General features: G+C 44.7%; 1 protein-coding gene across 1 annotated transcript in view; it reads right to left on the bottom strand.

Annotated features, from left to right (window-relative positions):
- Positions 1–23,978: 23,978 nt before the first annotated feature.
- LOC119164618 (adipokinetic hormone/corazonin-related peptide receptor variant I) overlaps positions 23,979–27,403 on the bottom strand; it is an 86,970-nt gene continuing 83,545 nt past the window's right edge. The window contains exons 3-4 of the mRNA XM_075868495.1: positions 25,681–25,976; positions 23,979–24,377 (exon numbers count right to left, since the gene is read on the bottom strand). Coding sequence (XP_075724610.1) covers positions 23,979–24,377; positions 25,681–25,976 — 695 coding nt within the window. The remainder of the gene's footprint in view (positions 24,378–25,680; positions 25,977–27,403) is intronic.

The raw sequence follows: 27,403 nt of genomic DNA, 5'->3' as shown, positions 1-27,403 counted from the left end.
GAACAGGTCGATAAGAAACACTTACGAGCACAAAAGCTTTATACTAAACGGCCGCTTCAACTTAGAACAGCATGGACCTTTACGTCACTCAATTTACACTATTCCACTATATGGGGCAACGCTTGGGTGATGTATAGTTACTACCCCATATAATACCCTGACCTTGGCCCACTCGTCATGATTCCCTTCTTCGAGATTCGAGGATATTTTTCGTGATATCGGACATTAGCACCGAAGTTTTCAATTTATGGGTGCTATATTACAGTTATTGAAAGTAATACCCCACCCCCTTAGCAGTTGTGCTAGCCTTTTTTTTTACGCATTTGTGAGATCCCGATTTTTTCGAGGTCGAAATGTTGAGTAAGTTGGGCTGAGTAGAACACGACTGCGGAAGATATCGAGATGAAAAATGAGCGTGGGAGGGATTCTGTAATAGACTGTAATATCGCGCTGTTTGGGTGTGGGAGAGCGTCAATCAATAATGGCACGTTAAGCTTTGAAGTTTCCGCATAAGGACAGAATTCAAGGTCGTTATTATGAGCCTGCTGATTCGCAATGCGCTAATAAAACGCGTCACTGCACGTGGCTGTTTATACTTTTTATACAGTAAAGCCCTTCCTCTCTCACGATTACAAGCAAGCAGCTTCAACGCCCGCTTGTCTCTGTCAATGTTTTCCAGTCACAATGCCAGAACCACCACGCCATCTGCTCACAAGATCGCGAAAGAGGTGGAAACTCGCAATTATGTACCCCTGAATTTAAGCGCAAGAGTGGCAGTTAAAGTGGTTGGGGGATACGTATTAAAAAAATGGCAGCATATCCACGGAGTGAATGACGGAGAGTGGGGCGAAGCATTCGTACGTCCACTCGGTCTTGCTTCCATCCGTCCATACGTCCGTCTGTGTGACCGTTCATGCGTCCATCCGTCCGTCCGTGCGTGCGTCTGTTCGTGCGTCCGTCCCTGCTTTCGTGGAGGCATCCGCCCTTGCGTCCGTTCATGTGACCATCCATGCATCTGTCTGTGTGCCCGTTCGTCCATCTATTCAACACTCCAAGTACCACCATATCGCATCTTTTCATCATATATTCCCCATATAGAAGCGCCGCCATCCAGCGGACATTCCAAGGACTAAACGAGAGGTGGCACACGCACACTTTCTTACGACTTGCGTTTCGGGTCTACTTCCCACCTTTGACCACCTCGAGTTTATGGTATAAACTAGTTCACTGTAATCATGGCACTGCGGCCCAATGCTCGCTAAACCTTTCTAAAACCAAGGAGGTTACGCCCAGCGAGTAAAACGTAGCAACCTTTTCCTGTCAGATAGTGCTCAATGTACATGTTAATAGCTGCTAATGGGAAATGAGAGACAGGAGAATTCGGCTTTTACTTTCTGACGGCTTGCGCTTCGTATCTACTTCCCACCTTTAACCACCTCGAATTCATTCATGGTATATGCTAGTTCATTGTATTCATGGCACTGCGGCTCAACGCTCACTAAAACTTTCTAAAACTAAGGAGGTTACACTCAGCGAGTATATCGTAGCAACCCTTTCTTGTCAGATAGTGCTCAATGTACATATCAATGGCTGTTAATGGGGATCGCAGCGTGCGATGCTCCTGTCTCTTATTCCCCATTAGCAGGCATTGGCATGTACATTGAACATTAATTTTTATTGTTCAACAACGCACACAAGAAATCTCTCGCCGGCACCACCTTTTAAGGTCAAAATGTTATGGTTGTTTCATACTACAACGGCTACGAAGGACGAACGGGTGCCGCTATAAGGAGCTTCACTCCTAAAGAAATCACGTGATAGGGTCTCACGCAGAATGAAGTCCCTGACATTTCTCAAGCTGAGTGAATTACTACAGAAAGAGGCAAGCCGTTCATAAAGAGCGCTTACGCTGGATTCACACTACTGACAGAATTCTGTGGGTGAGCGTGATATGACTGAGCTTTGGCGGATTGCGCCGGCAGAAGTTTATCTAGCTGCTTCGTCTTCATGTGTTGCTTTGTCCCGCGGCACTGATCCGGGCAATCCTCGCCCGCTGCCTTTTGTGCCGTCGTATAAATCCAGCTTTACGGAACAAAGCTTTCCGTATTGGATTGCCTGGTTTAGATTGATAGCGTGGGAGAGCTGTGACATGGCTTCAATGGAGGCGGAAATGCTGTAGGCCTGTGTGCTCAGACTTGGGTGCACGTTAAAGAACCCCAGGTGGTCGAAATTTCCGGAGCCCTCCACTACGGCGTCTCTCATAATCATGTGGTGGTTTTGGGACGTTAAACCCCGCAATTCAATCAATCAATAACATTACCGTATGACGACCATAACTGACTAGTCATAACATGAAAATTATGACATGTATTTCATAGATGTCATGATTTATATTTCATGTTCTTGCTGCTCTTGCGGTGGTTTCATTCACATGATATGTTGCAAAACTGGTATATGGTATGACATGACTGCAGGGCGAACACAAGCGACACTCGACCATCAAAATCATGACATGCGTATCATGTAGCAACAAGACTGCAGCCTGACACACTCATGATGTGCTCGTGGCGTTTCGCTAGCTTTGCATTTACCAAATTTGGTATTACGGGACGTGAATGGATGGAAGGCGCCAATGCACTTCAACTTTAACTGGTGGGCGTGCACGCCGCCGTTTGTTTCATCGCGTCCCACAGGCGATGCCACTCCAGGCGCAGATATCCCTCTAGTAGAGATTAGTGGATCTGCCCACTGGCCTTCCTTGTGGATCTGCGTGTCATATACAAGCAGGCGCGCGCCGCGCTGTGTTGCTTTGACGTATGCGCGTTTGAGCGCAGATGGCGTCCCTCCGTCACGAAGAGAGGCAGACGCGGTGCTGTCTTAGTAACGCTGTCGGCGCAAAATGCATCATGTCACATTTCGCGCCGGTTGCCACTGGGCCGCACCGACAGACGCTGGTAGCGCCGGTCGCGCCTGGCATCACACTGTTCGCGTTTCGCGTGTCGCTAGCGTGGCGTCGCTGCGCCCAACCTGCGCGTGCACCAACGTTGCGTCGGAGTATATTGGCCGCTTCATGACGTGCTCACTGCCATTGCGTTAACTCCACATGTACCAAATTTAGTGTCACGGGAAGTGAGTAGACTACGATGCTAAACACGTCCAAACCGATAATCACAGTATGCGTTTCATGTTAAACATGACTGCATGCTACGCTCATAGCGTTCTCGCGGCCATTTCACTAGTTCCACATCTACCATGATATGTGACGTGAATGGACGATGAATGTAAATGACACACCCAAATATCTTAATATAAAATATGGATTTCATGTAAAATATGACTATATGCTACGCTCGTAGCATGCTCGCTGCCGTTTCACTAGCTCCATATATATCAGGTGACGTTAATAGATAACCAAGGTAAACGAAACGTCCAAACGTGATAATTATGACATGGAAGTAATGTATGGCATAATTTACCTCCGCCTCTTAACGTTGTGCTGATTTTAGAGTGACCTATCAATCACCCTTCCTGAATCGTGCTTCGCGTATCATTGATTCCCACTGTACATGGGATCTGCCAATTTTCTTTCTTTCTTTCTTTCTTTTTTTCTTTCTTTCTTTCTTTCTTTCTTTCCTTCTTTCTTTCATAACGAAGTGCACTCGATGACCGTGAAAGAGGGATCCGGGAGCAAGCCTGTTTTATAGCTCTTGGAGCGCCGCAGAGAAAGAAACAGCGTGCCACGAGCGCACCCGCTATCATCGTTCCCCTCTTCTACGTAAACGATCAGCGCTCGCGGCCAGCGCTCCGAGCACGCGAAAGTAAGCCCAAGGGACATCGAACGGTGAAGGCTCGACCATAGTATAAGGGGCTCCATTCCTAAAGAAAGCAGAGGTCAAATTATGCATTTTACAAGAGCGTCAGGGTTTAATGCAGCATTGTTTTGTTTACGTCTACCAACTACGCAATTATGTTGCCCCTAGAGTTCTTACATAGTAAAGCAGCAATTGATTTACATAATATAAAACAGTGCAGCAATACATAGTTGCATCGTATTTTCTAACAAACAAAAAAACGGACATCGTGAACACCACAGATTCTCTTCACCATCTATTCCCAAATGGAGTTCCTCTTTCTGCAGCGGAAATGTAACTCCAGCTAGAGTAGCTACGCAGCAACGAACAATATGTTCATCGCTTTTGTAGTCATTAGCATTAAACTTTTCGGTAATGGAATCATAGTTCAACTGGCTGTTGGTGTTGGTGCCAGCACTGTATTGATTTCTATATCTGCATGGTTTAACACACAGCGGGCAACGCTGTATGTATTGACTGAGTTTGCTGATTAACTTCGTCTGTTCAAGCTTCTCGGCTCATCCTTGAATAGAAGGCCGTCTCGAATAGAGCAGCTTGCGCATTGAACAGTCCTCGTCTCCAGCAGGGCCATAACGTTGTTTACGTAGGGTGTATTGTTCCTTTCACGCTGATCATATTCCATACCCACGACATTGATCGGGACAGTTTTATTGCCAGTATAAGTACCAACGCCCCTTGTCCATGGCACACATAACAGCAATGCTCGATTTATATTACGCTCACATCAGCGATTAAAGTCGTCATTATTCAGTGTGGAAGCCGGATAGGAGCATAGATCATCGTCCGCGTTACGGCAGTGCTCTGGGAGCTCGTGCAGAAAGGTCGGTTTAATGGAAAAGGCGCGTTCTTGAAACCGGGCGGAAGACTAGACATTCATAGCCCACCGAAAATACGCTCACGTAAAACTTTTCATTCTTGAAATATGTGATAGAGGGGTAGACATAAACAAGCGAGAAGCGCAGATACCTAAAATTTAATCCAACTCAACGTCAGGCGCTGTTGCTTTCTTTTGTTTGTTTCCTTGTACACATGTCACCGATGGAACAGCGGGTATTCGGAAGATTTACATCGAGAGTCGAAATATCTATGTGCACCAAAGAAATGGCTGCGAGGGGTAGAGTGCACAATAAAGATAGTTTTATGCATTCGCAGGGCTGACGCTTTTGTGTTGCACAACAGAATTTTTTTTCTACAGGTCTACTTTTATAGGCACGTTTTTTTTTGTGTGAAGAAAAAGTAGCAAAGTGTTTTGACATGTGGGAATATGCGCAGTGAGTAAAGTCGATACATCATATTTATCCTTTATACCCCTTAAAGTATTTGCCGATCACCCGTCTGACCTCAATGAAACTAAGCTTTTCTTCCTAATCCTCAACTGTTTACAGTTATTGCCCCATATTATGTACTGGCACAGCCAAGTGGTACAATGCAGAGTAAATGCATGCATCACGTTTTCTATTCGCAACACCACTGCTTTGGCTGAGCTGCACCGAACCTTCGCAATCGACCTGTGCACAATGCAGACATCAGTATTACGGCGAGTCTCTTCAATGAGAGCAATGTATCAACCGACACGCTTCACCAATTTCCACGCAGTTGACAGCTTCTCATCGGCAATAAAATGCCTTAAGCTGATGCATTTTTGATGATGCGACATATCTGTCAACGCCAAAACTTTGACAGAAAAATGCTGGAATCAGAACACTTTATTCCACTACCGCGATATTTCTCTTGAGTTGTTGGAAGTAGTAAAAATCTCGGAGCAAGCGCGTCGCTACGAACTAGTCCAGCTCTCGTCTATATTTTTTTATTTTTTGTAACTTTGCATAGTCTGTGTCCTGCCTGTCATTCTGTTGCCTCACTTGTTATTAAAAAATTCCGCCATATCCACGAAGTGAATGATGATGAGTGGGCGAAGCTCCGGAGGTAAACCTGGTAAACCATGAATCCTCTGTACATTTTGCCCACTCGATTTTATTACATCGCTCCCCCTAGCGTACGTCGCCGCACTAAATCGAACGATTGCCTTCAACCAATGACACGCGCCATATGTGACATCATTCCTACTTTATAAGATCTCGCGTCTTTCATCAACTACAAGTACCGCTTTCTAGTTTATAACATCTTGCATCTTTTCATCATCAGCTACAAGTACCAACGTCTAGTAAACACTACAAGAACTAAACGAGAGGTGGCTACATACAGGAGACGGTACCGCCATCTAGTGAACACTGCAAGAACTAAACTAGAGGTGGCTACATACAGGGGACGGTACCGCCATCTAGTGAACACTGCAAGAACTAAACTAGAGGTGGCTACATACAGGCTACAGGGGACGCACAGCCCACGCCCTAAGGAGCTTCGCCCCTAAAAAAAGGGGAATTTGCCGGGTTCCTTGTTTTTTTTCTTTGAACTATTGTCATTGGAGTTATTGTCCATCAGTTTTCACTCGTTATTGCAACTTAGTGGCTAAGAAGTTTGAACGCTAAGTTGAAGGACTGGTGTTCGATTTCCAGTGAGGTGGTTGCCTTTCTATAAAGTCGATATGCATGAACACCAGCGTAAGTGGATTTTAAATATCGGGTGTTATACGTTCCGAAACTACTATATTATTATGAGAGACGACGTAAGATAGAGCTGCGAAAATTTTCACCATCTGGAGCTTTTCACTGACGTCGCATTGTGCACATCCCTCTACTGTGCCCACTGACGCCACACTGTGCACACTGACGTCACACTGTGCACATCCCTCTACTGTGCACACTGACGTCACACTAACGTCACACTGTGCACACTGACGTCACACTGTGCACACTGACGTCACACTGTGCACATCCCTCTACTGTGCACACTGACGTCACACTAACGGCACACTGTGCCCACTGACGTCGCACTAACGTCACACTGTGCACACTGACGTCACACTGTGCACACTGATGTCACACTGTGCACATCCCTCTCACTGTGCACACTGACGTCACACTAACGGCACACTGTGCCCACTGACGTCGCACTAACGTCACACTGTGCACACTGACGTCACACTGTGCACACTGATGTCACACTATGCACATACCTCGCACTGTACACAGTGACGTCACACTAACGTCACACTGTGCACACTGACGTCACACTGTGCACATCCCTCGCACTGTGCACACTGACGTCGCATTGTGCACACTGACGTCACTTTGTACACACTGACGTCACACTGTGCACATCCCTCGCACTGTGCACACCACCTATTAAAAAATGCAACCACCACGGCTGGTATCGAATCCGTGAGTTTCGGGTCAACCCTCGAACACCATAACCACTATTCCATCGAAAGCGTACGTAGAAATTTTGGTGCCCATTAAATACTCGTCGTTTATCAAAACTAATTTGGTGTCTCCTCGCTACGGCATGCCTAATAGTCACATCGTGGTTTGTGGCATAGAGTTTCCCACAATACTTACTAGAGGGAACTCTGGCGCTAGTGTCTAAGGGAGTTGCACCACATGGCGCTTCAGCGAGCATGGGAATGATGGGTAGTACACACATTTGTCTAATATTCGTACTTCTGGCCTGCTTCTGGCTCCGTGTGTGTTCGTGTGGCTTGGAGCTGTTTTTTCACGAAAACATAAATTAGCGAATGCTCGCTGTTTGCGCTTCACAACCTTATTCTTTTAAGCTTACTTTTTTTAATCAAGTCCCTAAGTTTAAAAAGTTCATTCTTTCTTTCAAAACGAAACCGTAACCAGTAATAAACAAAGCCGCAAGTACGATTCGCCGCCCGCAAGTACGAAGACTAGGCAAATGTGTGTACTACCCATCATTCCCATGGTCGCTGAACGATCGCAGCGCCAGAGTGCCCTCTAGTTAATTTTGGAAAACTGTATGGTTTGTGGTAAATAAAAAGCCAGAAGGTGATGAAGTGTAAGTTACAAGACCTATATTGCTTGAGCGCACTTACATCTGATCTACTAAACTGTAACTTCTCGAAAATTGCACAAATATTTCCAACAAATGTGTAGCATATACGACATTTCTCCATAAAAAAGAAAATGACGCAAGATAGTGAATGCACGCCTACTACAGAAAATTTATGATTACTTACGGCGTAGCTGGTACCCAGCAGTGTGTTTGTAGCATCCCAAAGAGTGTTTAGGAAAGGCTCTGAAAGGCCACTCTTCTGGCTTTCGCTGTGACTGTGCTGCGCGTTCCGCGCAGGCCTGGCGTTTTTTATGCCTTCATGGTTGCCTATATACAACATGTTTCTTCAATTAAACTTTAACTTGCTGGACAGCGCTTGTGCCGTGTACGTTCTTGCGTTCTTAGTGCTTCTTTGGGCGCTGATATTGATGAGTACGTTCCAATTAGCCCAATTTGCTATTTTACCATGTCTCTCAGTCCTGCAGTGTCTGCCCCACCCCCACCCCCCCTCCTGAGCATGGCATCCTCTTCTCCTCACTCTCCTCTTCTACGCTCCTCCCTCTCTCACCTTGCAACGCCGACGCAGGCAGTGGCTGCTGGTTGGAGTCTTGATTGAAAAAAAAAACCGCTTGCTCGCACTGCAGAACCATTCATTGGTCACCCCTATATACAGGCACTGGATCTCGGCCTCTAAGGCAATGCCAGTGGGAGATTTCTCCTGTGCCTTGTTGAACAAAGAAAATTCGCTGTGCGTGAACTAAAAGCGAACTGCGGGTCTCAGTGTCCAGTAAGCGCCTTCTGCCTCCCATATTGCCAATTAGCAGCGATTGGCACGTTCTAATAGAAAAAACCAGTCCATCACTGCGTGCTTTGCGCCTTAGCAGGTTTATCTCCTGTGCAACACCACGGTGAGTGTCATCGTCCACGCCACCGGCAGTGTCAGTGTTAGCGCCAGCACACCACCTCCCTCTCAAGCGAACCATCTACCTGCTGCTTCGCATCCACACTCCCTTTAGCGGCAGATAGTGTTAATAGGTAAGTGTTTCATGCCGGAGTCTATCAGCACGTCAGCAATGTATTTTCGTCACGGAAATGACGTTGAAAAAATGTGTGGACTAAGAAAAAAAAAGATTGAGAGATGCCACGTACGTGTACATCGATGATATGCGAAGCACGTATTAGAGGGTTGATATGCCACATTAAAATGAGCCCACCGTCAAGAGGTGGGCGTAAATTATGCCTTACATGACTTTTATGTCATGATTAGCATGTTTGGATGCGTCATTTACCTTCGCCGTCTATCATGTCATGTAACGCCAAATTTAGTATCACGGGACGTCATTTGTGGAGCTGGAGAAATAGCCGCGAGCACGCTATAATTGTAGCATGTAGTAAAGTTTTACATGTAACGCATGTCATGATTATCATGTTTGGATGTGTCATTTACACTCGTCGTCTATTCACGTCATGTGATACCATATTTGGTATATGTGGAGCTAGCGAAACGACCACAGGTGCACTATGAGCATAGCATGTACTCATGTTTTACATGACACGCACATCAAGATTATCATGTTTCGACGTGTCATTCATTCACTTTCGTCTTCAATTAACTGCACGTGATAACGAATTTGGTATATGTGGAGCTAGCGAAACGACTGCAAGCGCGCTACGAGCGTCACATGTAGTCATGCTTGACACGACACGCATATCATGATTATCATGTGTGTACGTGCCATTTACCTTTGTCAACCATTCACTTCACCTGATACCGACTTTCGTATATGTGGAGCTAGCGAAATGGCCGCGAGCACGCTATGAACGTTGCATGTAATCGTGTTTCACATGACGCGCATATGAAAATTGTAATGTTTGGACGTGTCATTTACCTTCGTCGTTCATTCACGTCACGTAATACAGAATTTGGTATGTGTGAAGCTAGCGAGACAACCGTGAGCGCACCATGAGCTTGGCGTGTAGTCATGACCAGTCATAATATAAAAATCATGACATTCATGTCAGGATTTCCACGTTAAGGTCTGTCACTTATGTTCGCCATGCAGTAATGTCATACTATACCAGTTTTGTAAAACGCCATGTGAACAAAACCACCACAAGAGCAGCAAAACCATGAAATGTAAATAATGACATTCATGACATTAATGTCATGGTTTTCATAATATTACTAGTCAAATATGTTCTTCATACAGTCATGCAATGCCATACCAAGTTTGGTATCGATACCAACATCGAAACGGCCAGGAGGAGGAGGAATAAATGAGGAAGGACAGGGAGGTTAGCCAGTTCTAAGACCGGCTGGCTACCCTGTACTGGGGAAGGGGGTAATGGGGATAAAGGATGAGTGAAAAGAGACATTGTAAAAAAGGAGAGAGAAGGTCATCAGACGATCCACGATGCTGTTTACAGTTTGTCTCTAAGACCACTTGCCCGCAGAAGGCGCAACAACGCTCTCAATGCCTTGCGTGCAGAGGACGGTCTCGGCCAGTGTCCTAATACCCTTTCTTCCGACAATTGGCGATTGTCTATTCTATCTAAAGCTTTCGACAGTTCTTTTCTTGGCACGCTGAAGCGAGGACACTCGCAGAGAAGATGGGAGAAAGTCTCTGCGCAGCCACAGTTGTCACATGTCGGGCTGCTGGTCATTCCGATTCGAAACGAATAAGCATTCGTAAAGGCCACCCCAATCCACAGACGGCACAAAAGTGTCTCCTCTGCTCTGGTTATTCCTGATGGAAGACGAAGCTGTAGGTGTGGGTCCAAATTTTGAAGGCGGACGTTGGTGAATGCCGGTGAATTCCACTGAGCGAGTGTCAGTTCTCGTGCAAGTGATCGAAGCCTTGCAGCGGCGTCCGTTCTTGATAATGGTATAGCTACACAAGGGGCATCATCATGAGCAGTTCGGGCTGCTTCATCTGCACGGTCGTTTCCATCAATGCTGCAGTGGCCTGGTATCCATTGATACGCTATGTCATGTTGTTTCCCTATAGCCCGGTGATGAAGCAGTGGTATTTCAGCAATTAGCTGTTCGTTTGGTCCATGACGATATGGCGAGGCAATGCACTGGAGAGCTGCTTTGGAGTCGCAGAATATTGACCATGTCTGTTGCGGTTCTTCAACTAGGAACTCCAGAGCGGCACGAATGGCGGCGAGTTCTGCCGCCGTGGATGATGTCAGATGCGAGGTCCTGAACTTTATTGTAATGGATTTCTCCGGAATTACCACTGCGCCTGTTGAACTTGTTGAAGTGACCGACCCATCCGTGTAAATGTGAATGTGTCCACTGTGTTTCTCATGCAGAAACAGTAATGTTGTTTGATTTAGAGCCAAATTTGACAAATTTTTCTTCTTTTGCGTTTCGGGGATGGTTAACAGGGCTTCCAGTGGATGTAGACACAACAATGGTAACGACGGTGTCGCTGCGTGCGGGAAGTTAGTGGGAATCACCGTGCGATGTGGGGCAATAATAAGCAGAACGCAGAGCGTGGCCTGGAAGTTGGAAGGGAGGCGAGGTGATGCGATTGGATCCGGGTGGCATGTCTTATGTGCGTTCTTAAAGCATCGACACGAATGTAGGTTGTGATAGGGTGTTCATGAGCGATTGCGACAGTCGCTGCTGAGGATGCGCATCTCAGCAGCCCGAGGCATATTCTCAGTGCTTGAGCTTGTAATGACTTGAGGACGTGTACGTTTGTTATGCGGGCCTTGCCAAGCACAGGTAGGCTGTAGCGCATGAAGCCAAGAAAAATTGCAGCATACAGTTGAAGCATGGCTCGTACCGATGCACCCCATGATTTTCCCGCAAGAAACCTTAGGACGTGGGTGATCAAGGTCAGTTTCTTCTTTATGTAAGCGATATGAGGGCTCCAAGACAAATCACGATTTATTATTACTCCCGGGAAACGGTGAGTCTTTTGATAGCTGATTGTGTGTCCATTAATTGTGATGCGGTATGGTGTCATTGTCTTGCGCGTAAACACAACCAGTGAGCATTTCTCAGATGACAGCTCCAGTCCTCGTCCTTGAAGGTAGTTTGACGTCAGTGTAGCCGCTGTCTGAAGCCTGGCTCGTACGTGTAGACGCCTGACCCCTGATGCCCAGATGCAGATGTCGTCCGCTTATATCGACAGATGTACGGAGTGTGGCAGGACGTCAACGAGGACGATGAGTGCAAGGTTGAAAAGTATGGGGCTTAGAACCCCACCTTGAGGTACGCCGCAATAAGTATGATGTTGCCTTGTTGCGCCATCTTATGTCTGAACGAAGTAGGTTCTGTCCTTCAAATAGCTGTTGATCCATTGGTAAACGCGGGCTCCAAATCCAATGCTGCCCAAGGTGTCCAAGATAGTTTCATGTGGTACATTGTCGTATGCAGCCTTAATATCCAAGAAAAGTGCCGCTGATAATCTCTTTAGGCTTTTCTGCTGTTGTACAGACGTGACAAGATCAACAACATTGTCTACGGAAGACCATCCACGTCGAAAGCCGGTCAAAGCATCGGGGTATATATTGGTATGTTCCAAGTACCACTCCAGGCAAGTCAGCACCATTCTCTCCATCACCTTTCCAAAACAGCTGGAAAGTGCGATGGGGCGATAGGAGGCCATGTCCAGAGGCGATTTGCCTGGTTTGAGCAGGGGCACAAGGCGGCTGCACTTCCACGAAGGAGGAACCAAACCGTTGCTCCATGAGTCATTGTATACAGCTAGAAGGGCACGCCGAGCTGTTCGTCCTAGGTTAGCAAGGGCCATGTAAGTGACTCCATCGGGCCCAGGCGATGACGAGCGCTTGCATGCTGCCAATGCTGCCTGAAGCTTCTCTAAAGAAAACATATTGTCCATCCGAGTGTCTCTGGACACCGGCGCGTTTCGTAGGTTACTCAGGTTGATCACGGACCCCTTGTTTGCAACCCTGGCACAGAAGTCTTCCGCTACATCGATTTCACGCCGGCCTTGGCTTGGTGGAGAGCAAGGCATTTGAATGGACGATGCTGTTGTGGCAATGTTCGTAGGCCGCGGATCATTCTCCATATTTGCGAAAGAGGTTTGTGGGGATCAAGCGACTCGCATAGTGACTTCCATCGTAGCGACTGTAGTGCATTGATTCGACGTTGAATCTTCTTTCCTCAAGTCGTAAATGGATTTCGTGCGCCTATAACGTCTTTCGGTGCGATGACGAATTGCGCGAAGTCGCTCCAACTCCACCTCATATTTGCAGAAATCCGGCAAAGGTCCACAATTAAACGTTGCCTCTTGGATAGCGGCCTCCATTACACCTTCTAGGCTTTCAAGAAAACCTTCTTGGTTTCTCTCGCATTGCTTCTCTGTGGATGATCTGTACTTTGACCAGTCTATTCGTGAAGCGGGCGCGATTTGCGACTTGCTTAGCCCCTTGATCTTTATATAGGTTGGGATGTGGTCACTGCCATGCGTTTCATTGTCCGCAAACCACTGCACCTTGGTACTTAGGCTACTTGACACAAAAGTTAGGTCGAGACAGCTACTATATGTCAGGCCCCGTAAAAACGTGGGAGTGCCGTCATTTAAAATATATAGTGGGTGGTCAGATGCAAAGGAGGACACATTTCTTCCCCGACGGTCCATCTTCTGGCTCCCTTCAGGGGGTGATGAGCGTTAAAATCACCGGTAATTATCCATGGCCCAGGTGTCACTGATATAATGGCGCTTATTCTTGCTGGGTTGAAGCGGCCTGAAGGCGAAATATATACTGCCACTAGCGTGAAGTTCACGTTGTTCCAGGCACACGTATAGGTTGCTGTCGTCCGGTGTTACTGGATGCTCAATATACGTGAGTTCGCACCTGATGTAAACAATGACCTTACTGGTTTCGTTACGGGTTGCAGATCTGAAAGCCTCGTATTTAGAAAGTCGTATAGCATTGTGAATACGTGGTTCACAAATTACGATAATTGGAAACTGATTCTTGAAAACTTATGGTCGAAAATTCGAAATGCGGGGTTTAAGACTTCGGGAATTCCATTGGAAAATTGATGCCTCTTTCACTTGTTTACGGAAGGGTTGCAGAGAAAGAGCCATGGTGCTTCTCTAGATTCGATAGCACCGCATTTAAAGTGTCCGATATTTGAAGAGCGCTGTGGGCAGCCAAAGTCTGAATATTATTCAGGTGTATTCGAATAGTCTTCATGAGGGCCTTAATCACGTCTATTATTTCGTTATCTTGACTTTCATGACTTACTCACTCTGAAGTAGTTTTCAGCGGGCGATGCTGCGGCTCTACTGGCGGTGTCACTGACGGCCGCGCTGGCCACGCGTCAGGGTCAATGTTTCTTGCGTGTTTCTGAGGATGCTTGTTGTTGGCACTTGTTGATGCTTGTGGTGGTGAGTGCGTGTATGGGGTAGCGGTGTATCCCTGGCCTTGGCAGAGGATGCCCTAGGAGTTTTCCTATGGCGCGAACGCCGAAGTCGCACTTTGGCAGCAGCCTCCCTGTGGGTGGAACTGTCTCTGGCCATCTGCTTCAGCACTTGCATCTCCTTCTTCACATTTGGGCACTGCTTTGATGACGCCTCGTGAGGACCTTGGCAATCGCCGAGGACCTTGGCAATTGTTTTGCCTGGCAGATTTTTGTGTTGTTCGACTCCGAGCATCTGGAGCACACAGCAGAACTTGTGCAAACAGCACTCACATGTCCTATTTTACAGCACTTCCGACACTGAAGCGGTTTCGGCACGAACGGCCGTACTGTGTCTCGAAAATGACCAACTCTTACTTGAGTTGGGAGGCTGTCACCCTTGAAAACTAGTTTCACGCATCGTGAGTTCCCGAGACGGCGGGCTTGCAAGATTATAGTACCTTCCGTCACTGGTTTGATTAGAATGGGAAAATCAATATCATTGATAGAAGTGTCGACGTCGTAGATAACACCTGCCCTAGAGTCCTTGCCATCTGGTATGAAAGAACGTACGTTGATGTTTCCCAGCACATTCACCTTGGTCAATACGTCGAGAGCAGTACGTTGCGTAACGTCTATCGCCAGAACGTTCTTGCGGCCATTGATTCTCACGTCTGTTATTTGTCCCGGAGCGAGCGCCTCAAGTGACATAGACGTGACCTGGCGATCAAGTCGGTTCATGCTGTCAGCGGCATTCAGCAGGACAAACAAAATAGTGTGAACCGGTGGCTCTTGAATATTCGTGGTGGCCTTACTTTGGGAAGGAGATGTCGTAACCAGCCTCCTATTCGCCTTGTGTCTTGCCACGGGCACAAAGTCACTTTCATCGGAGCTCTCATCACTGGCCGTAGAGTATATCAGCGTGTCCTCACTGTCGACGTCACTTGGATCGCCCGAACGCTTTCTTAGAGTGGCCACAGACGACGTGGAACGTATGGGTCGAGGCCCTGGTGATTCTACGTCCATTTCCGCCGGCAGAAGAGCGGTGTCTTCCACAAGCACCAAAGAAAACGAGAAAAAATAACAGAGACTGAAACCAGCGTTCCACTCAGGAAAAACTTCGTCTTCCTTCCTATCGAAACGGCCAGGAGCGCTAAAAGTCGTAGGCGGCTAGATAGATAGATAGATAAATAGATAGATAGATAGATGGATAGATAGATAGATAGATAGACAGATAGATAGATAGATAGATAGATAGATAGATAGATAGATAGATAGATAGATAGATAGATAGATAGATAAATAGATAGATAGATAGATAGATAGATAGATAGATAGATAGATAGATAGATAGATAGATAGATAGATAGATAGATAGATAGATAGATAGATAGATAGATAGATAGATAGATAGATAGATACGCTCAAAGTCGCTGAAGTTCGCTAGGAAATGCATCGCATTTAAAAAGTTCTGTCAACGGGTGCCCTACCCATTGCCACTTGTTTCGCAACAGATGGCGGGCGCTCAATGCAGTTAGCCACTGCCACTTTTTTTTATTTATGTTTTCAGGCATTACGTACACCAAAAAAAGACGTATGGGTCACAACAATAAATAGTGTCAGTCCTATAGCACAGGCACGAATTTTATTATTCCTTGAGCGCTTTCAAGAGTTTCACGCTCGACAACCACTCAGGCACAGACTCCCGTGCTTGCTCACGTTCAACAAGTTTCGACATGCACTCTCGGAAGTGCATCCTTGCGGGTCTTGCATGTGGATCGTTGTGAAATCCTGCCATACGGGACCGCCATAAACTGTTGAGGCCGGACAACATTATCAAGTGAAACGGCAAATTATTCTGTCTATTGGGACAAATGTGATTCTATAAGGACACAACGGGAATTACTTCTTTATTGTCATCTGCAATGCATCCAAAAAATACACTCCCTCGATGCAACGTGAAAAAACGTGGTCAATAGTTCCTGGCTTATTACAAGTTCATGATGAAACAAGCGCAAAAATACACACACTTAGAGAAGACACAGAAAAGCGCTTACTAGCAACTGAAAATTTTATTTTGAAGCGAACACTTATAAATATATCACATGCATGTACGTCATTCCCGACTTCCCCTGTCATCATCAACATTGTGATATAACAAAATATGCACGCGCCCGCAACCGGAAACAAACATGTGTCAAGAACTAAGAAAAATATGTAAAAAAACAAAAAACCGAAAAACCAAAGAAACAAAAAAAACAAAAAACGTAACACAGAGAAAAACACTGGGATATGTGACGTCCAAAAAAGCAAATTCCGCATCTGTTCGTAGAACTGACGCTTGGCTGACGCAACTGTCCCCTCCTTTCCTTATTCTATACGCTTCCATTATTTCTCTCGTCGTCCGCTTGTTGTGCCTGTCAATCATTCGTGTGTCGGAAAATTTAGGTTGGCAGGTGCACTCCTTGCAGTGCATCGCTAATTGTGAGTAAGGGGCCCCCTTTAGTGAACTCTCATGTTCACGAAGGCGCACATTTATGCAGTGACCCGTCTGACCAACGTATTCCTTTCCACATGTGAAAGGAGTGACGTATACAACATCTTTTTTGCACTCAACGTACCTCCTGCCATGCTTTATGCTACATCTGTTCGATTCTCCAGTTCCTTTCTTGTTGACTAGCCTTTCTACTGCGGGGCGAATCTTTGATAATTTGATTTCAGCTGAAAAAACAACCCGCACGCCGTACCTTAATGTAACTTTTTTCAACCTATATGAAATATTGTGCAAATGCGAGATGACCACTGTCCGCTCTCTTTCACCCTCAACTTGTGTCCTCTCTTCGCTTGTGCTAATTATTGCATTTTTTACTTCCCGACGATTCTTCTCACATGCCAAAAGGATGCATTCATCCTGGTAACCAGCTCCCCTCAAGCGCTTGATCTGCGCGGAAACACTCTCATTCATTGAGTGTACGCACGATTTCATGAGGGCAGCTTTGGTGCAAGAAGTTGCAATCCCATTCTTTACTATCTTCGAATGAATGTATGTTTTTTGTTTCTTTAGTTTTTTATTTTTTGTTTTTTTTTACATTTTTTTCGTAGTTCTTGACACGTGTTTGTTTCCAGTTGTGGGCGCGTGCATATTTTGTTATATCACTTTGTTGGTGGTGACAGAGGAAGTCGGGGAAGACGTACATGCGTGTGATGTATTTATTAGTGTTCACTTCGAAATAAAATTTTCAGTTGCTAGTAAGCGCTTGTCTGTGTCCTAAGTGAGTGTGTGTATTTTTGCGCTTGTTTCATCATGAACCTTTACCAACACGCCCAACTGGCAGTCATGCTAAATGTTATTACAAGTGCCACAGACTGTGCCCACGGTATCGGGAGGAAAGCGCTTTTATTCAAAGGCCGGCGAGTAGCGAGGTGGGGCCAATGACCGCGCCTAAGTTACGGCCAGAAGTCCTTGAATCCTGGCGGTTTCCTCGGCAGCACTACATCAACCACTAAAATGGAGTCGTGTTTTCTTCCTTTTTTTTTGCTGTTTGCTGAAACCCAAGGCAATTTCGTCTTCAAATATATCCTTATTCGCAGTGGAGGTGTGCTTCCAGTCTGTCTTGTTATAGCAGCGAATTGAAGCGGCATGCCTTGGCTGTACTGTACGATTCAATTCCAAAAGTTGTATGAGAGGAGAAGGAAAGAAGTAGGATAAACTGGGAGGTTATGAAGAAACCACGGTATGTGCGGGGGTCAACTGTTGCATTGTTGAAGCTCTTACAAAGAAAATATTGATCTTACTTCAAATGAATGTATCTTTACAATGGGCAGCGAAAAAAACAAGGACACAAGAAGTACAACACAAGTGCATCCCGCGATGCGGGTGCGCCGTTATCAGCTACGTTGTCTCTTTCGGCGATCACACAAAGTAACTATTCCTTGTATCAGGATCATGACAATATTTTGTCTACCGAAGAAAAACGAGCCTTTAAACTTCCTTTTTTTTCGAGAGAGGGCCCGATTCATGTATAAAGGGAAGTAATGAGCGGCACTGAGGTCCATGAACCCAGCGGTGAAGGTTCGGTGATCAGCCAGGCTCGAAGCCTGTTGCATGGAGGTGACAACGACCGCTTAATGGCGAACCCGTACAATGCCCCTTCACTTTTTTTTTTGCCATGTCTGCCCTCGCCGTTCTTCAGTAGAAGTAAATAGTCAGCCAACTGTGGTGCATACCTGCATACCGTGGTATACGGACATGTGCCACGCGTGTCTGGAAGAAATTGTTTCACAATATACACGATAGGATATTTGCGCAAGTCGTGTCATCATCAGACAGTCATATTAGATGCGAAGCATCTCTTTGTGTACTAAAAGCACTCTTGGTATCTATCTATCTATCTATCTATCTATCTATCTATCTATCTATCTATCTATCTATCTATCTATCTATCTATCTATCTATCTATCTATCTATCTATCTATCTATCTATCTATCTATCTATCTATCTATCTATCTATCTATCTATCTATCTATCTATCTATCTATCTATCTATCTATCTATCTATCTATCTATCTATCTATCTATCTATCTATCTATCTATCTATCTATCTATCTATCTATCTATCTATCTATCTATCTATCTATCTAGCAGCGTCTAGGGCTACTATCTTAGCGAGCACCAGCGCTCCATATCAGCTCATCGCTAAGCGTCTGTTGTTGCTAATACTAAAGTTCTGATTACCATCGTTGCACAAATGCACACAACTGGCTATATAAACATGTGCAGCTGTTCAACATACGTCGGTGCGTGCAACATTTGCACACAGCTTTAGCGTCATTTCATAACTGTGCCCCTGAAAAATATTACGTGGCCCTGTTCTCTCCGCATGTTTCGCATAATGTCAATTCTAGTTGAGATCTGCCGAATTTATTGTTGATTCTTCTTGCCCTCTAATGCCAATTGCGCTTCCCAGCAAGTCCAGGGGGTGATCACGAGGGCACCCAGATGTGGGCGGCTTGATAGATACGTAAATAGCTACGAAGACAAAAATGCTCAAACAGTGTTTGTTTGCTAAACAACGCTTCGCACCTAATATTTGTAAAAGCCTGTTATCGGCGTTCCCAGTTTGATGAAAACTGCTAATTACCTGTGCCCGCATGTAACAGAATATGTTTTATGACGTGCGAAACAATTTTCTCGCGATATTGATGCAATCACCTGCGCATCGTGTTGGTCGTACACAAACGCGTTTGGACAAAACGTTTGGCGTGTGTCAAGTAAAAGAGACGACTACGAGATCAGCCATACGTGGCCGGTTGGATAAGTCGATGTATAAACTACCAAATTGCTTTCAGTTCGCTAAAAGCTGCTTCGCGTTATAGAGGAAAAAAATAAATTATTTAAGCCCCAAATTACAGCTGTACGAACTGCAGGGCATTGACGGACCTATGTTTGTATTTTGTTTACCAGTTATTTTTTGTTTTTCTTTCTGCTTATCAACTTTTGGTGATCTTTTGTGTTGTTTTTGTTAAGTTATGCGACATATTTTCAGCTTTTCTGCAAACTTTTTTGGTGATTACTGAATTTACTCTGTGATTTGTTCTACTGTTTTCTGTTTGCTTCCCCGAGTACGGCCTGTATAACACTCGGCACTGGCATTTCGCCCTAGCTTACCTTGGTCTCTAGGTTACCTGTACCTCGTCATTTTATTGATGCAGGCAACGGTTCTCTAAGAGCTCATTGATGCCTTCGCATGCGCTTTTTTCTCGCGCTGAACTTGATGATGATATGTGTGGTTTAACGTCTCAAAACCACCATATGATTATGAGAGACGACGTAGTGGATGACTCGGGAAATTCCGACCACCTGGGTTTATTAAATGTGCACTTAATTCTGAGCACTTGGGCCTACAGCATTTTCGCCTCCATCGAAAGTGCAGCCGCCGAAGCCATGATGCATTTCCGTGGCCTGCAGGTCAACAGCCGAGTACCTTAGCTATACTATACCACCGCGGTGGGGCTCAGGCTGAACTTGCTTAGGTGTCGCCAATGTGCAGTTGGAGTGCTTCTTGAAGTCACTAACCACCAGTTGGGTCTGCCAACTGGACTCTTTCAGAGGAGTAGGGCACTCTCAAGCACTTCACAATTTTTTTTCAATGCAGCTTTATTTCCGACATGCTACCTTTTCGATGAGCTGGACATGTACGCATACATATTTTTTGTCAAAAAAAGTTACAGGAATTGCGAGAAAATTCGCGTGGGACCTTAGTGGCATAATGGAAATATTCACACATGACGCAATGTTGAAAACTTACAAATGTTCAATATAGACGAAATGCTTAACTGCACAATGGTGTTGGAGAAATTTCCTTCTTTATTTTCTGTGCCCTTATTGACACACAAGCAAACCTGCCTCGCAGAGGCATGACGCCAATATGGGTTTTACATCTATGTACACTAATTACTAAGCTCATCCTACAAACAGCATGAAAAAGTCCTCTGTCGTTTAATCAGTGCATATTACAATGTCTACAACTAAATGGGAAGATTATTTTTTTCGGGGGAAGAAAACAATATCTGAAACATTTAAGCGCACTAGGCTCGCAAACAACACTAACTTGGGGAGAGCTTAAGGACCAGAATGATGAGGTCGAAGCTACGGCAATCATGCGTGTATTCAATAAATGTCAATTTTTGAGGATATCCCGCATAAATTTTGTCTACTGCTGTTTAGAATAAAAATAGAAGCATTCTTAATTATATTTATGAGCTTAGCAAAGTAACTAGAGCCAAATGCGGCGCCGTCGCATTGCGCATACACACATGCACTCAAATCGCACATGCATGATCGATCGATTGCGTGTGTGGAAGCGCGCGTGCATACAAGTGGGCCAGATTACGCTTTAATTTCATAGTTGAGATTGGTTACCAAGCAGACCAGCATGTCTGACATTATTCTAAGACAATAAGGTACTGAATTTATTACCTTCAAACATTTTTCAGGTGTATAGCCAGCGCGAATGCGAAAACAAGTTAGGACATATACAAATACACACCTATTTTGTATCAATAATGTTACGGCAAAAACTTCCGCTACTTCCCTTTATTTTTAGGTTTGATCAACCTACTTAAATTGACCAGTTTGATGCGAAAATTATAATCTACGCCACGAATCAAAACAGCTAAATTTGATGCAATTTTGCCCTAACTAGCGTCATTGTGGAAGGAATCACCTATTTAGCCTACATTCGATCGAAAACATTGGTTTAAATATAATTACTCTCATTTCAATAAAAGTGTAAAATTTGTTAGTAGCGTTTTAGTGATATACTTAAGCTAGGAAATGTTGGAAAAGTACAGAAGGGCACTACATTGAAATATTTTCGTATAACACGAGGAAGCGACACTTACCTTGGAAGTTCTACACCTAAATTCAATAGATAAGTGATCACGCGTTTGTTAGTTAAAACTAACCCATTAAACATCACATTTTTCCCAGCTTTGAGATTGGGTTTACAACTTTCCAACTCACACGAAATTATAGCTAGTACTGATTAACCAATGCGGGTTGTTTTCGCAAAAGTCCTCTTGCTTTGTTATCTTAGACTTTAAAAACTACCTAATACTAGTTACCTTGCCGTCGTTACTGACACAAAATATTTTTAAACAAAATCCTACGTCGTAATGTTTTTCTAAGTATGGTCGGCTTTTGAAGGTAATTCTGCTTTCATGGTAAACCAAGGCACTAATAACACCCTGAAACACGTTATCAGGTTTACTCATAACCATTTGCAATAATAAATAAAGACTTACCACCACTCTACGTGAATACGTATCACTATAGTTATCAAGAAACTCGCACAGGTTATTCTTCAACCAAGCATATTGGTGCATTTACCATTCCTCAGAGTGTGGTAGTCATGCCTAAACAAAGGTGTCTTGTGTGACATGAAATATTATAAAATATATATATTCTACGTAGAAAATTTGAGTGGCAGCAGTTAATGTGAATAAATACTTAGAGAGCCGATATTTGAGGTAAATATCAGAATATCTAGTTGTTGTAAACAATCTACTGATAAGTTCGAAAATGAAAAGATGCTCACGTGCAAAGCTGTCTTACATGACCATCATGCTTACAATTGAGGAAACCTTATACACATAGCTTGTACCACGACACCGTAGTATTTCGAGCCACAAAGCTCGTACTTCTGGAATCAACACTGTCTCTGCATTCTGTTTTCACTTGTGTAATGTGGTTGTCGAACTACTAGGCATTTGAAAACATACTCCGAAAAAACTTTTGTCGATTAAATTTGCGTTTGGTATTTCAATTTGTCTTACAAATGATTGTTTTTTTCCTTGTTTATCTCTATTTCTTGTAAGCACAGGAATATTTCACTCTGGTAAGGCTATTTGGCGCTGATGTGCAGCCCCACATATGTGCTTTACCATAGAAGAGCTTGCCTAAATGTGCAACTGAGCGAATTCACAAGTAATAACTAAATCATTATTATCGCACTCTGTTTTAGCGTAGATTCAGATGAGATTCGCCGTGAGAAAGGTTTACAAGCTTGTTTAGCCTGGTACCAGAGAAATCAGGCATAAAACCACTTTTCTGGCATAATTCTTCATCATAGTCACCCACAGCACGCAAAAAAAAAACGGCACCAAGTTTCTTGTAAAGATGCAGCGCTACCAATTTCTCCAAAGAATGACGAAGAATGGCATAGTGAATGCCTGCATACTACACAATGATTTATGGCGTAGTGGGTACCCTACCAGTGTGCTGGCAGCAGCCACCCAAAGAGTGTTAAATAAGTCTCAGAAAGGCCGCTCTTCCAGCTTTAGCTGTGGCAGTGCTGCGCGTTACGCGTAAGCCTGTCCTTTTCACGTGTATTTCATTAGCCCTAGCAAAAGTCGGCTCTGACGGCTTCACCTGGTGCTGAAGTTTAAAAAGCCATGGGGAGAGCTCAGGTACTGAAACCAATTGTGTGGATAAGTGTTACGATTCGTTTTGCAGAAGCTGGCTACATGAAGAGCCCCTAGAGTTTTTGGACATGCTTCATTGTTCAAGTAATTGCCCTACGACAGAAATGCACTCAAGAGACGAGAAATTCTTACTCAATAGGTTTGTCAGTTGGGTGTTTCAGATGAATAACGCTTATTTTGGTGCCTTCTATTTTCATCCTCCTCCCATGAGCACATCATAAATTACGCACATGTCTTTAGGCAGAGTGGGAACGCAAATTTCACAATACGTTGAACGTGTCTATCTTGTGCATTTGTTACAGACAACCTGTTCTCTTGAGCACGAATTTAATATTATCTGTAAAATTGCTACGAACCTTTAGAGCTATGTGCGATGTACACAAGCAAGCGGGGAGATATATAACTACACTGTAATAAGGCACGCCTCTGCATGTCTAGTGAATGCAGGGGGTTTTTCAGTTTCTGAGCATATGTCTAATTCGTTGACAAATAGAGATGTAAAAGATTTGGAGGAGACAGTGAACGTTGAGTGCACTTTATACACCCTTTCGTGATTCAGTGCTCAAAAACAAACATTTAAAACGAACTAACACCTAGCCATCAATGTACAGATTTTACATAATAAACAAGGTCAGTCAAAAGCAATACTCCGTTATTTTCTTACTCACCAGTTCACACCATATCTACAGCTACTGCATGACCCCCGAATGGTAAGCACAATTTAACGCATTCCGTCCTCTTTCTTTTTATCAGCGGTGATAAGGTTTCCCAACATATCAGTATAAAAATTGTTCGAGCAGATGACCACATAACTTTTCACAAGCTGCATGGATCGCTTCTGACTCTATTATTTTCAACACGAACACCATGACCGTGGCCGGTGTCACCATTTTGCAGCACGGTAACAGCACTCTTCCTGTGACCCTTGGCGGAGTAGCTCCTCACTTTCCACAAAACAGAACAGTCGCCAGTGTCCTTCGGGACCGAGGCGTAAGTGTAATTTGTAGCTGGCTGGCAGAGCTCCAGTTGGATTTCATTGCTGTTGGCAGGAGGGACACACACCAAGCAGCGCGGCTTGTGGTCATCGGGTGCTTCTGCTGGAACCACGTCAGGAATCGTCTTGCGGCACGCAACTTCGGACAGGGGAATACGCGTTGACGCATGGGCGTACGTTGAATAGTTGCCCCCCTGTACCTTGCGAATCCAGCAGCAGACCTGCACATTGTTGTGAAAAAAAAAGAGATGTTCACTGCGAGTTTTTCTGCAACAAAAGTCATTAAAGCTCCCGACTTTATGGTAAATATCACACCTTAGCCTAACTTTCACATATTCAAGCGTGTAGCTATGACTATATTTACTTTCATACAACGATTACCCTGGTGTTTTTGTTCATTCCCAGAGCGCTGCACACCTAAGCGCCTAACTGTCTGAGGCAGACCGAAGTTCATAGAGTTGTCCCCTATACGTTCCAGGTATGAATTCCAGCCTTGGTTTCTTCAGCCTTGGTATGAATTCAGTGAATATTCGATGTGCATGTCACGCGTGTTCCTGCCCGTAAATTGAAACATGAGCTGGTTTCACGTGAAGGACACGCTCAAGAAAAAAAAAGTTGCCAGGTGTTGTTCTCAGAATTGAAATTTCTGAGAACAGCTGTGCAGGCTGTGTCTATGACTATGTCGGGAAGAGCAGAAATTTCCGAGAAAAACTCAAAGACTGTACCTCAAAATGTCATAAAGAACGTCGTATCCAGCACCCTTGAGAAACATGTGGCTACTTGAAACCAAAGCATAGACTAGGCTAAAGCGACCAATCGTAAAAGAAAAAAAAAACTGGTGTTCACGTCAATATCTAGAATCATCTTTATACCTACTATGAAAAAAAAATGCTGAATAGGAATGATGACGATCACCTACCATCGCACGCCAGGTGTCTCAGCCCCGTACTAAAACAGACCTAGGAAAGCCTCAACGAGTCTTTCCTATGTGAACAAGGCTTCCATACGGAAACTGAAGGCATAGTTTATACTGTTTTAAACCATTTCATTTCGGTCACTTGGTTTCTACGTTCTGTTTTGCGTGTTGTCTCCTTTGAACGTTTTTTTCCTGCTTTTACCTGATCTGGTCGTGGCACGTCTGATTTTTGACACTTGCATTTAGGTTTCACTTCGATGGCTCGCACAGAAGAGTTGGACCATTGGCGACGCTGTTGTCTATTGGGAAGCAAGCACTGGCGTTCTAAACGCGACACAGATTTGGCTTATGTGTATCAGGCGTGCGACCTGTGTGATGCCAACACAGGATTTTAAACGAAGACATGGCCGTCCCTCCAATTGTTCTGCAGTTATAACGCTCTGTAAGTCATGGTATCACCATCATCGATCCATCATGGTGAGACCACGGTGTAACTGACTGTCCTTTCCTATGAACATACAGTATTGCTACCACTCTATGCTTGCGGACAGAGCTCTATAAGGCTAAGACAAGGAGGGGTGGTATTCAAAAAGGTGTGGTCCACTAACCAGTGCGAGGATGCGCTTGAAACTTTTGGTGTAGCTACCGTAGACGAGTGGATTCACGCACGAGTTGGACACGGCAAACATGAAGAGCGACGACTGTAGATATCCGTTGACGTGCTCGGCGCCGCTCGGGTCTATCTGGTACCACAGCACCATGGTCACGTACGGTGTCCAGCACAGGAAGAAGGCGAGCACGATGATGATGGTCAGCCTCAGCGTGCGGTTTCGTGCGCGGTGCATTTGTCGCATGTCCGACCGCCGCAACCTCAGCCGTCCACGCTTGCTCTCTTCCCCATTGCCTTTGTTTTCACCCTCTTCACCTGCATGCAGAGGAATGTTTCAAGATTTGGCATCCCAAAGTCAGACGACTTGACATAACGATTGTACAGGTTTCGCGTTCTCCATCCATACCTGTTTTATTACACACTAGACACCGTCCAGATAACGCGAGTAACTGATTATAAGTACCTTGGTGTTTATTTTCGAAGAACTCTTACTTAGACTAAACACGTTGAGTATGTTACAGCGAGATACTGCAGAATGTCAAACTTTGTAAAACAAAACTTTCTCTTAGTTCTTCCCAAAATGAGAGAATTACTTTATTTTTTGAACGTCAAATATACATAAGAGTGCGCCTGTGTGGCTGGGGACCAAAAAAGAAGACCCTAACTAATTAATATTCTTGAGCTGGTGCAAAACCACGCTTTTTTGTGTTAGTATAAGTTAAGCTGTCTATTCCTTCTTCAAACTAGGTCTTCGGGTGCTGCAGATACTTTAATGAATAAATGAGTGACTGAATAAACAAATAAATGAATAAATAAATAAATAAATTAATTAATTAATAAATAAACTTCAATATAGTTATGTGAGACGCCATAGTGGACGGCTCCCAAAACATTGGCCACCTGGGGTTCTTAACTTGCGTCTGAAATGAAGCACATGGACCTCTAGTATTTCACCTCCATCAAAATGTGGCTGCCACGGCTGGAATCTAATGCACTAAGCTACCTTTATGGACACGGAGAAGTTTCAAGACATTCCCGGAACGACTGCGCAAATGCACTGTGAACAGTTGCCCCTCGGGAGAGAGAACTTCTCTTAGCTTACACGTTAGTAGGTCGCCCTCTGAGTGTACTGTATCATAAGAAGCGGAAATACCTGTCAGTATAATTATAATAAACATGAATATTTTCTGTTCGTTGTGCTCATATGCACTAATGCGAATCTTACTTGTAGAACACGAATTGATACTTCTGTATATCTTTAAGGTGATGAGACAGAGAAGTAAAAGCGTGAAATCAAATTCGGGCGTTAAGTCTTTCACAGCACTGTGACGCCGGTGAGATACGCGAAGGAGACATTTTAATACTGCACATTGTCCTAGACACATACACTCTTACAGTGACAAGAGCTTTATTTAGTAGTCACGAGGAACATTGTGAAGAGAGCCCTAGGGCTCCTTGTCATGTCCATGGCTCCACCCAAGATGGAACCTGGAGGTGGTAACTCTCGGTGACTGCATGTACCCTCTAGACAGCGTGTAGTTTAAGAGTGATGACCTAACTTCGAAGAGCTTCGTGTCCCACTTCATCTGACTGTGCAGACAGGAGCCTACTTTGAAAGGGCACAGCCAGAGCATATGATCCAAAGAGCAGTACTCGTGCCCGCATTGAGAGTAGGACTGCGGAAAGTCAGGGTCAATACGATTAAGTGCTCTCGGGTTGGG

Source organism: Rhipicephalus microplus, chromosome 1 (assembly GCF_043290135.1).
Source record: "Rhipicephalus microplus isolate Deutch F79 chromosome 1, USDA_Rmic, whole genome shotgun sequence".
Classification (NCBI taxonomy): Eukaryota; Metazoa; Arthropoda; class Arachnida; order Ixodida; family Ixodidae; genus Rhipicephalus; species Rhipicephalus microplus.
The sequence above is the reverse complement of the archived record's forward strand: the minus strand, read 5'-3'. Positions and strand labels throughout refer to the sequence as shown.